Raw genomic sequence first — 12,570 nt, 5'->3', positions numbered from 1 at the left:
CCTGTTGCTCCTAGAGGCTCACTTGCATATATATAACAATCATTTTTCTCAGCAATGAGGGCACATATGAACATTGGACCAACACAGATGTCTTAAGCTGCCAAGTGCCCATGTAACAGGTCAGCCAGTGTCGGAGATACTTTTTTTATTTTTTATTTATTATTATTTTTTTTTTCTGCTTTGTCACCACAATCCAGTGCTTCTCAAATAGTGGGGTGCGCCCCCCCAAAGGGGGGGGGGGGGCGCCAGGCTCCGTAAAGGGGGGCTCGTTCAGGGCCGGCCTTTGGGGTGTGCGAATCTCTTCTGTATAATGCCGGCAGGCAGGCCGGGCGGCCGGCGCATCCCTCAGTGATGTCACGTGCCTGCGCCGCCTGCTTTATGAATGAAGCAGGCGGCGCAGACAAGTGACGTCACTGAGGGACGCGCCGGCCGCCTGCCGGCATTATACAGAAGATATTCGGATATACGGTACTATTATGAGTGAGGGGGGCATGTTTAATAACTTTAAACTGCGGCGGCGGGCACACGGAATCTGTGTATGGCACAGTTAAGGGGTGGGGGTCTGTGGATGGCACTGTTATGGGTAGAAAGGGTAGAAAGGTGCCAGCCACAGATCCCCCTGTAACAGTGCCAGCCACAGATCCGACCCCCCCCCCCCCCCATAAGTGTCCGTCATCCACGGATCCCCCCATAAGTGTCCGTCATCCACAGATCCCCCCCATAAGTGTCCGTCATCCACAGATCCCCCCCCATAAGTGTCCGTCATCCACAGATCCCCCCCATAAGTGTCCGTCATCCACAGATCCCCCCCATAAGTGTTCGTCATCCACAGATCCCCCCCATAAGTGTCCGTCATCCACATATCCCCCCATAAGTGTCCGTCATCCACAGATCCCCCCATAAGTGTGTGTCCGATCCACATTTCTTTCTTTTTTTATTCTCTTATACGTTAATAAGGATACAGTGTTATGCAGAGGTGTACTTATAACAATTTTATAGACAAATGATACTATTTACAGTCGCGCGGGGGGGGGGGCGCGAAATGTTTTCTTCTTCCTAGGGGGGGCATGACAGAAAATAATTGAGAAGCACTGCCACAATCTAACATCCTTACCTGGATCTTTGTAAAGGCCTTAATTTCTGGGGCGAGCTGTAGTTTTGTTGGTACCATTTGGGTTCAAACAACTATTTTAACCAAATTTCTTTTTTTTCCCTTTATTAACATTTGGGCGGCGAGGTGACCAAATACGGCAATTCTCTTTTTTTAAATACAGGTTTTCACAGTGTGGGATAAATAACTTGATATGTTAAGAGGCCTCTTGCAGGAGTTAAAGGGGTTGTGCAGGGCTAGCGTATTGAGGACCTGCGTGCAGGGCTAGCGTATTGAGGACCTGGGTGCAGGGCTAGCGTATTGAGGACCTGGGTGCAGGGCTAGCGTATTGAGGACCTGGGTGCAGGGCTAGCGTATTGAGGACCCGTCCTCAGGACAGGTCACGAATGTCAGATTGGCGGCATTCAATAGGCCACGGCACTCATGTGAGTGTTTTCTGCCTCTTCACTGTGTAAGTGCAGTCTTGTAGTTGTGGTGCAGTATAATTATGACTGGTTGTCCCAGTCACGTTTTCGAATTTATGGAAAAAATGTAGTACATACAGGCTTTAGGTCGTGTTGCGGATGTCCATGTACACAGCTTATCCAGTATATGATGGATTTGTTGTGGAATTTTGCAGCACAGTTCATCATTAAGTATTGAGTTCTGATTTTACTTCAGATTCGCTGTGGATTTAATGCATATTCAGGGCAAAATCTGCAGCAGAAAATTACAGCTTGGGGTCCATTCACACGTCTGCAATATTCTGAACGGGTGTGGACCCATTCATTCTCTATGGGGACAGAATGGATGCTCTCATTAGCACACTATGTGCTCTCCACATCCGCATTTCCGGAGCGCGGCCCCGATCTTCCGGTCTGCAGCTCCGGAAAAAAAATAGAACATGTCCTTTTCTTGTCTGCAATTGCGGACAAGAATAGGCAGCTCTATGGGGGTGCCGGCCGGGTGTATTGCAGATACGCAATACACTACGGACGTGTGAATGGACCCTTATTCTGTTTTTGTGGTTGGATTATTATACTAACTACTCCCTTTTTTATTTTTCTGTTTCTTAAGGTTCAATCCCTCATGAAGTGCCTCAAATTTTAATCAACCGAGAGCCATTGCCTCATCTCCATTTTGATATTGAACTACTTGGTGACTGCGATGTTATTATAAATGAATTGTGTCAGAGGCTGGGCGGAAAGTATACAGCACTTTGTTCCAGTTCCATTAAACTTTCAGAAATCACAGAAAAGCCTCCTCGACCAAACAAAGTACTTTTGCCAGAGACGACGACACCTAGGCCCATAGGTGCCGGACAAGATGTCTTTTCACAAGACTGGTTAGCTCGCCCAGAACTGCCACTGACTCCACCCTTGGAAGAATGTCAGTCTTCAGAAAGTGAATCTGAACTTTCTCCGAGTGGACCAGGAAAAATGGGCGCAGGCAATGCTAACGGTATAGCCAGCATAACGCAGCTGGAGACGTCCGAGCCTGTAAGTGAGAACCCAGTTAGCAATGACGATTCCAAGAAGTTTCTTACAGAGAGCAGTATTGATCCATCCAGGAAAAGTCTGACAAGTAAAGCTGCAAAGGAACAGATCAGCAAATGTCTGGATGGTAAGCCTGTGTGTTTGAGTCTTTCATGGATATTTCGGCGGACTTTCACATGCTTGTCATTACTGTCTTATCTGGCATCCTGTTTTCTGTGCAGCGTTGAAATAGATTTTGGTTTCGGTTTTGTGCAGTTTTCCTGCGTCTGTGTTGATGTATCATCTGTACACCAGTGGATAACATAGCAAATGTCTTTTATCCAGCACCTTATGGTTTTGGAACCCTTTTTAAGGCTACTTTCACACTAGCATTAGGTTTGTTCGTACTAACGCTTGCACAAGTGTGCTGCCGAAAGCCCAACCCCATTAACTCTAATGGGGACAGGTGGGAGTAGGGCTGCAGTAAAAGATTATTTTAGTAATCGAGTATTCGATCAATTATTTTTACGATTAATCAAGTACTCTAATAAGAAAAACCTTCTTAAAACAACATATTACTTTATAAAAACTATATTTTTATTTCTTACAGTGGTAAAGCACATAATTCCATACACATAAGGCTTCTTTCACAGCTGCAATATACATTCTGTCATAAGAACAGCAAGAATGTACCATATCTGGTATAGCTGGATACTGCCGGCTGCTGCAGCGATTGGGGTCCAGCCTTGTTACAGCATTCAAGCTGGGTTTTGGCCGGACCGAAAAAAAAAGCTTTGGACGATACCCAGCATGTATGCCGAAACATGGCCAGATGGCCTTGGACCACATTATAGTCAATGAGAGCATATAGCTGGTTGTATCCGGCTATACCCAATACAGTATACTCCAGCAGGCTGTTCTTCTGACAGAATGTGTATCTAAGGTTATGTTGTGAACTCCGGCAGTTTGTTCCGGTGGAGGATTAGACTGCCGATGTTCACTGGCTGCATCTGTTATAGCTGGATGCCTATTGACTGTAATGGGGATCCGGACAAAAAAATGCTGCACAGCGACATAGCATTTTGTGGCTGGACTCCGGACAGTCGCCAGATGATCAGAGTCCCAGTGTTCACACTGCAATGTGAACCTGGCCTAAGCTGTTAAAGAAACCTAAATAAGATGATCAAATTTCTTTTAAAAGCAAAATCCAAATAAAAAATGCTAAATTACTTTAAAAAGAAAAATACAAGTAAACAAAGTGGTAAGACATCAACATTGCCTTACCCTTTATGTTGTTCAACTTTAGTTCTGTCTTGCACACATCTGTACTGCTTTCTTTTAAGGCTTTCTGGCATTTTTAGACAACAAAAACTAGGGGGGGGGGGGAATAGATTTATCAAAAGTGGTGTAAAGGAAAACTGACTTGGGCCTCATGCACACGATTGTTGTGTGTTTTGCGGTCCGGAACGGCACGGACAGCTATTGATATAACTGCCTATTCTTGTCTGCAAAACGGACAAGAATAGGACAGGTTATTTTTTTTGGGCAGGGCAGCGGATGTGGACAGCACACTAAGTGCTGCCCGCATCTTTTGCGACCCCATTGAAGTGTATCCAGGCTGCAAAAGCTGCGGCTCGGATGCAAACCAAAACGGTTGTGTGCATGAGGCCTTAGTTTCCCCATAGCAGCCTATCAGATTCCACCTTTCATTTTCCAAAACAGCTTTGAAAAATGAAAGGTGGAATCTGATTGGTTGCTAAACCAATTGACCTTTACACCAGTATGGATAAAGCGATCTCCTGAACAAGGTACTTATGGTAAAGTGCATGTAAGTTTGCATGAACCAGCTTACCCTAAAGCAGTGATCAGCAACCTCCGGCACTCCAGCTGTCCAGGAACTACAACTCCCAGAATGCTTCAATCACTTCTATAGGAGTTAGAAGAACAGAGCGTGTTGCATGCGTGCCAAAGGTTGCTGATTCGTGGCCTAAAGGATCATTTGGTGGTTGCAATGAAGAAAAGCGAGCATATCCACATGCTCAGAACTGAGGCTGGCCCTGCGCTTTGATGCTATGTTTCCTGCTGCAGAAAACAGACGCTCTGATGGAAAGGATGTTTCTGGAATACACAGAAAGGACTTTTCCAGCTTTGCTAGTACCGGATAGCGTGTTTCATTTGTTTTCCACCATGGACAACGGATTCTCTTTCTTGGATACGGGATGTTCTCCAAAGTACATTAAGACCTCCTTCTGCACAGATTGACTTAACTGCTGCTCCTTATCCTCCTCATCGCAGGAGCTGGACTCTGATGATCCCAGTATGTTCTGGAGGAATGATGTGGCTGTTGCATGATCCTAGGCATGCTTTGCTGCAGCAGTGTTATCTTCTTGTCCTCTTCTAGAAGAAGCTCCATCATGTTCACTGGGCCATGTCATTACCTTTTTGGCAACAGAGTGCCATGCTCTGTACTGTGCTTTTGGACCTTGATTGAGTCATCAGCAGACACGAATTTAAGTTTTTTCTTAAATCTAGGATCCAGAGCAGCGGCAATTAGGGCAGTGTCTGAAGAGTCAGGTTGAAACGTAGATAGTTCTTGCCATCTTGTTGTGATCTGTTCTACCACATGAGCCTGGTATGTATGACCTTAATGGTGCAGTCTCAAAAGCTAAACCCCCTATAGACTTCTTTAGGTTTTGCACTAGTTGTGGAAGTGCAGAGAGGGTAATGTACTTCTGGCCACTCAAACACCGTAGCTCATTCAAATGGCTCAAGGGCCTGGCTTAGCTCCTCTATCAGGCTCCACTGTTCAGGCTTCAGATCAAGGTGGTGGTGGTTTCCTCTTGGAGTCACTTCTGGGTCTGGGAGAGCAGCAGTCACCGGCCATCTTTGTTCCAGCGGTCTTGATATCATGTGATAAGTGCTGTTCCAGCGCGTACTTCTATCATGCACCAGCATGTGTTGTGGTGTGCCCATCTGCTGTTTCTCCTTTAGCTTGGTGCATGCCAACTCACTCTTCTTAAAATGCTCAAACAAGGCATCTTACACAAGCCACACACTTAGAGATAGCTGGTTGAGCGCTTTGCACAGCCAGGTTCAGGGTGTGACCTGCACATCGCCCCGATGCCCATACACGTTTTTCTTTTAAATTCTTCACTGCTGCTACAACATTAGCACCATTGTCATGGACAACAGCTTTGACTTACTTTGGTGGAATGCCAAAAACGGCAATAACATCCTCAAGCCGCTCTGCAATATTTGCAGCTGTGTGTCTTTCTTCAAGGGGCATCGTAGTTAGGCTGTAGGACTCCATTTCCCAATCCTTCCCAAGGAAATGACTCGTCAACCCCAGATAAGCTTCTGTAGCAACGCTCTTCCAAATGTCAGTTGTAAGTGCAATGCTGCCAGTCTCCTTAAGAGTGTTCTTCAACTTGCCTTTGATTTCTTAATACTTTTTCTCCATAATTTTCATGAAGTAGGTTCTTGAAGGAAGAGTGTATCTTGGATTGAAAGTGGAAATCATTCTCTGAAAACTTTCATCCTTCACCATAGATAGCGGGCGCATGTCTGTGACAATCATGTTCAGAATGCTGTCTGCAAGCTCAGCTGAACGGGATGCAGCTGTCCACACGTAGCTGTGATTGTGATGTACTGAAAAAGAGGTTAAATAAACCATTATTCTTACAATACAAAGCCTGAGTGTTGTGTGTGTGTGTGTGTGTGTGTGTGTAGATCATATAAAATGTTTGCTTTACCTTGGGTCCGGTCCGCTCGGTGAACTAAATGCGAAAAACTGGGTGTTTTCTGGTGAGATGTTGAAGCATTGATGTTGTGCTATCATGGTAGGCTAGTTCGGTTTTACAATAGACACACTGTACAGAGCTTTCATTCTTTTTCAGCTTGAAATGATCCCAAACTTTGGACGCTCTGTGCCGTTTTCTCTGTCCTGTCTCTTCTGTTCGCCCCTCGGCCTCACTATTTTCTCTCTTTCTCCATTTCGCAGTTAAAGTAAGGTAATACTTCTTTAGGTCTTGCCTCTTGCATTGTGCAACAGTAAAAGAGTCACAGGAGGTAAGGGGGGGGGGGCTAAAATAAGAATTTCAGAAACAAAATATTTTTCATCAGAACACGCAGATCAAACTACACCCCCCAAATCACATCTCAGCCACAATACCCCCCCCCCCCCCCCAAGTTAGTCAGCCTTTTCCCTCAATCAGTCCTCCCATGCCTGTGCCACCATGATCAGACCCCCAGGCTGCCACCACCACCATCAGAACCTCCCTTGCTGCAATCAGAGCCAGACCCCTATGCGATCCATTGCCATTTTGCCGGCCCCAACCAAGTGCCACCATGCCATCCATTGTGATGTCCCCCACTGCCATCAGATCAGCCCCTCCATGCCATATCCCTCACTCCCCCAGTGCCATCAGATATCATCATCGGCCCCCCCCCCATGCCATTGCCAATTTGCCATCCATGCCCCCCAGCGCCAACACTTCAAATCAATGGTACCCCCTTCAAATCTACGCCCCCAAACCCCCAGATTCAGGCCCCTGCAAGTGCTATCTTATACTTACCTTTCCTGGCAGAGCGCTGACATGGAGTCCGCAGGAGACGAACGCGTCTTCTGCCCAGCATGCATCGGGAGGGACCTGACGTGTCACACAGCGTCAGCCAGCGTCGTGTGCACGCCAGGCCCTGCAGCGTGGTGCCGACTGGAGACCACGGAGCGGTGAGTGAAAGGCTTCATTTCACTCACGCCCTGTGATCACGTGATTGAAACGAATCCTCGATGCGGGAAAACTGATGATTTTTTTTTTAAAATCTATTACATCGAGGAATCGTTTCAGCCTTAGAGCATGGTGCTATATTTGTCCGGCCGCCTCTCGACATGTTTGCCGTGTTGCGGCTGCATCTCCGGCTCATCCCCATTATAGTGATCCGGTGATGTGCAAGCGTTAGTACGGATCCGGCAGGCTGTTCCCCTGCTGGACAATCCTAACGCTAGTGTGAAAGTAGCCAAAGGGTCCAGTCACACGTAAATAGTTTTTTTTTCCAGATTTTCGTTCCATTTTTGGGCAGATCCAGATTCCCGCAAAAACCTTCCATTTTTACCAATTGTACATCCGTTCCGTCACGGAAGGAGGAATATATGTTGCTAGGGTACTAAAACTATATATTTTTTTTTATATTTCCTGGAAACAGATCCCCAATTGTGGATGACATATTGATGCATTCCGTATGTCATCCGCATTGTTGCAGACCCATTGACTATAGTGGGACCATGGACTGCATTTTGTGGACAATGGTAGGACAGGCTCTATTTTTTGCGGATTCGTGGAACACACTGAGTCCTGTCCGCATTTTGAGGGGCTATTAACATGAATGGGTCCGCATTCCATTTTGCTAATTAACGGATGCGGATTACAAAATACTGACATGTGAATGGACCCTTAGCCATCAAAAATAGTTCCTTGACAAATCAAAAGGAAATTAAGTGTTTTGGCAGATCAGCAATGCTGCCAAATTAGACAATGTGTGGCTTGATGACATTAGGAATGTATTTTGTCCTAGCCGATGTTTCCATCTCTATTTCAGTAGGGTTACTTACCTTCTGATGCCGAGATCTGTTAGGCTGGGGTACATGGCAACATGCGTTGCTCAACCAAAACTTTTGACTTGCCAAATAACAGAAAAGTTGCAGTTGCACACAATTTGCATTGTGTTCTGTGATGGCAAATCCAACACTGTTGGGCTCTGTGACTGTCGTGGCAGGTTGGTTGTTGCATCGCAACCCCGTTGACAATCATTAGATGCAATGTCACCATGCGAAGACGCAACCTTCATGTTACCATGTAGCCCCAGCCCGAATCTCTTGTCTATAGTCAGAATCTTCCATTTAGGATCCAGTCACACGTTCGAAGTGTATTGCAGATGTGCAATACACCCGGCCGACACCCCTATAGAACTGCCTATTCTTGTCCGCAATTGCGGACAAGAATAGGACATGTTCTATTTTTTTTTTCCGGAGCCGCGGACCGGAAGATCGGGGGCACGCTCCGGAAATGCGGACAGCACACTGTGTGCTGTCCGCATTGATTCCTGCCCCATAGATAATGAATGGGTCTGCACCCGTTCCGCAATTTGCGGAACGGATGTGGACCCATTCTACAAACGTGTGAATAGACCCTTACTGTGATGTAACTAATGCACATTTGCACGGAGATATTGATGACCGGGGTTGGCGAAATCCATAGGATGCAAGATGGCTCTGCCGTCTGACTTGTCAGCGCATGCCCTTCTACACGGGCACTGGAAGGTAACTGAGTGCGTTTAGGGCATGTGCAGATGCAGGAGACTCTTCACCTATTAAGAGGTTGTTTCCAGGGTGGCAGAGATGGTATTCACGGAGGTAAATGGAGTATTGGCGCCTCTGTGTCATGTGGACACAATGCCTCTGTGGTGTTTAGCTGGCCAATACGTGGGTGGGTGACTGGTACATTTACAGATGTGTGCAGAACAATACAGTTTGGGGCCTTTTAGTGAATATCATTTCAAAATAACCCCTTTAAGGCTCCATTCACATGACCGTGGTGTGTTGCGGATCCGCAACACACCCGCCCGGCCCCCCCATAGAAATGCCTATTCTTGTCCGCAAGCTGCGACAAGAATAGGACATGTTCTATCTTTTGCGGAGCTGCGGACCTGAAGATCGTGGCCGCGCTCCGCAAATGCGGATGCGGACAGCACACTGTGTGCTGTCCGCATCCATTCCGTCCCCATAGAAAATGAATGTGTCCGCACCCGTTCAGCAAAATTGCGGAACGAATGCGGACCCATTTGCAGACGTGTGAATGGAGCCTAAAGGTGAACCTTTCCTTGAAAGCTCTTCTGTGCTACTTTAAAGATGTCCATTAATGTTCCTCTTCTCATTGGTTCTTCTATGGGGCTTCTAATCACATATTCACAGTAATCTTGTTTTGCTCTGTATTATTCCTGTTAGCCATTTAGTGATAGGCAATCTTTGTAAGGCCCCCATCAGCATCCCACCATTTTGCCATGGGGGCTGCTGATGATGTGACCTGCTTAAAGGGCATGTGCAAATGAGCCTCTAGAAACAAGGGGGGCGTTGATGTTACACCTAGAGGCTTTGCTCTCTCTGCAACTGCTGCGTCCTCTGCACTTTGACAGGTCCAGGTGATGTTTTTACTGCCAGGTTGTATGAAAGTGCAGAGGGTGTGGCAGAGCCTCTAGGTGTAATGGTAACGCCCCCGTTGCTCCTAGAGGCTCATTTGCATATATTAAAACATCATTTTTCTCAGCAATGCGGGCACATATGAACATGGGACCAACACAGACGCCTTCAGCTGCCAAGTGGACATGTAACAGGTCAGCCAGTGTCATAGGTACAGATCTGCTGACAGATGCCCTTTAAATGCTGTGGTCGCAGTTGACCCTGACCTCAATGGAGTAAACAACTGGGGTCAAATTTAATTTTTATTCTCTGATGGGTGGAAGTTGGACTGCAAAGAATGAAGCTGTGCAATAATTCCCTGCTGTGATCGCCACTGTGAAGGGGATCCAGCCCTAAAGCAGCCCTTTTGGCTTTTATATTCTCAAAATTAATGGGGATTGATGGGAGTAATGCGTAATACTACAGGCTTTAGTCTTAATTTAATTCTCCCTCTTTTTTTTTTGTAGGCACCCAGTATCTTTTTATGGCCCCAAATCGCTATATTTTCCACGGTGCAGAGGTGTATTCGGATTCTGAGGAAGACCTGTCATCCAGCTCGTGCGGAACGAACAGCGACAGCGAATCATTACAAAGCCCAAGTTTACAGGAACACGTCGATGAAGACAGCGAGAATGAGGATTTTTACCGGGTCAAATTTGACAATGACTCCGACACAGAACATAGAGTTGGGCTCGAGGAGGAGTCTGAAGGGCTTTTAATATACGAAAACAATGAGGTTTTAGGTAATGACGACGCACCTGCAAAGTTATAGAACAGACACTGCCTTAGCTCTTCTAAACACCAGCATTAAGGATTTAAACTGGACAGTACAAAGCATGGGAACATGTGGATTCAAAAGCATGCTAAACACAAATGTTAAAAAGTATAAGAAAACACACAAAGTAAACGGTCGTAAGAATTTTTAAAGAACTTTATATTCACTCTAAACCCCTCTGTAATTATTTTTGTAACTGGCTTTTTTCTGTCTGCGTAGTGGTGGGACGACTTATGCAGTATTGTGGCCAATAATTTATGTATCCTTGTAGAGACTTTTATTTTTTGGGTTTGTTTTTCAGTTATGACAAAAGATATTTAAATGTAAGGTTTCAATTAAAGGGACAGCTACAATAGGCCAAAGACAAGGTATTGTCATTACTTTTTTTTGAGTAGCAGTACATTATCAGATGCCGACAACAGAAAACACTTGCATAGTTTTTTTTTTTTTTTTTTGCTTTTTCTGTACTTTTTTTATCCGACAACTTGACATTTTCTAGTCTATCATTATTCTTCAACTGAATGACTAATTTTCAGCATTTTAGGTTTTGTAATTCAGACTTAAACAGAATATTTAGGTTACCAACGAGCCAATGTAAATGAGAAATTTCTAACTTAGTCTTTTTTTTTAAATATATATATATGAATGTGTTTGTACAGATCTCCATAATATAAAAATGGATGCTCGGCTCTCCGGGTAAATGCAACTGTTCCCGCGATATTCATGTTCCGCAGCTTTTTTTTGTGTCAATACTGTGCCTAATTTATTTTGTTAGGTTTGTGTTGTCTTTGTATGGGTGGGGAGGGATCTGTCCCTCTGGGAGAATTTCTATCAGTCCTTTCAATAAAAAGTCTGTCATCTTAGGCTACTTTCACACTAGCGTTTTTACTGGATCCGACAGGGTTCAGCAAAAACGCTTCTGTTACTGATAATACAACCATCTGCATCCGTTATGAACGGACCTGGTTGTATTATCTTTAATATAGCCAAGACGGATCCGTCATGAACTCCATTGAAAGTGAATGGGGGACAGATACGTTTTCTATTGTCAGAGAAAACGGATCCGTCCCCATTGACTTGCATTGGGGGTCATGCCGGATCCGTCTTGCTCCACATCCCAGGACGTGAAAGCAAACTACAACATGTTGCGGTTTGCTCTCCGGTATGGGAACGCAACTAAACGGAATGCATTTTGGAGCACTCTGTTCTGTTCAGTTCAGTTTTGTCCCCATTGACAATGAATGGGGACAAAACTGAACCGTTTTTTTTCACGGTATTGAGCCCCTATGACGGATCTTGGTACCGGAAAACTAAAACGCTAGTGTGAAAGTGGCCTTAATATGCAAATTTCTCTGTAGTATGTATTCTTGATACATATTGATATTGCAGTATTTATACTATGGAATGTAACTGTACAGTTTGTTTTTTTTGAAGAAAATGTAACTTTTTATGCACTTGAATCCTATGTGTTAACTTGACAAGTGACAGTATGTTTCTCCTTCCATATTAAAATAAGTGTTCCTTGTACTTAATTAACATGGTATTTTTTGTGGTCACTCTTGATGCATTTTAAAAGAATCTGTCTCCATGACCTTGGACTGTTATCTGCGGTATTACATCCGAAGATCAAAGATGTACTGAAATCTGAACTGCCGTGCTGTGCTAACATAATGGGGAGGACTGCTGTGCGCATGCACAGCAGTCCCGACAATGTATTTCAGCGCAGCTTTGAGTGCTGACAGAAGGAGAACGGGGGATAGTAGGAAAAAAAAAATACAGATCTGGACTCCTTACCTGCAGTACTACGCATGTATTATTGCAGATAGTGCTCCAAGATTGTGGTGACAGATTCCCTTTGAGCATCTCTTGTGGACATGTATATAACTACAGAATTTATAATATTTTTCCATCTCGGTTAGGGATGAGCGAACCCGAACTGTATAGTTCGGGTTCGTACCGAATTTTGGGGTGTCCGTGACACGGACCCGAACCCAAACAT

At 45.1% G+C, this 12,570-nt stretch overlaps 1 protein-coding gene across 1 annotated transcript in view; it reads left to right on the top strand.

The window, feature by feature from the left end:
- SIRT1 (sirtuin 1) overlaps window positions 1-11,555 on the top strand; it is a 28,721-nt gene extending 17,166 nt beyond the window's left edge. Inside the window, exons 9-10 of the mRNA XM_040438305.1 lie at window positions 2,168-2,713; window positions 10,264-11,555. Of these exons, the coding sequence (XP_040294239.1) occupies window positions 2,168-2,713; window positions 10,264-10,568 (851 nt within the window). The 3' untranslated portion in view covers window positions 10,569-11,555. The remainder of the gene's footprint in view (window positions 1-2,167; window positions 2,714-10,263) is intronic.
- The last annotated feature ends 1,015 nt before the right edge of the window (window positions 11,556-12,570 follow it).

The sequence above is a fragment of the Bufo bufo genome, chromosome 6 (genome assembly GCF_905171765.1).
Source record: "Bufo bufo chromosome 6, aBufBuf1.1, whole genome shotgun sequence".
Taxonomy (NCBI): domain Eukaryota; kingdom Metazoa; phylum Chordata; class Amphibia; order Anura; family Bufonidae; genus Bufo; species Bufo bufo.
Note: the sequence above shows the minus strand (reverse complement) of the source record. Positions and strands in the feature narration are given on the sequence as shown.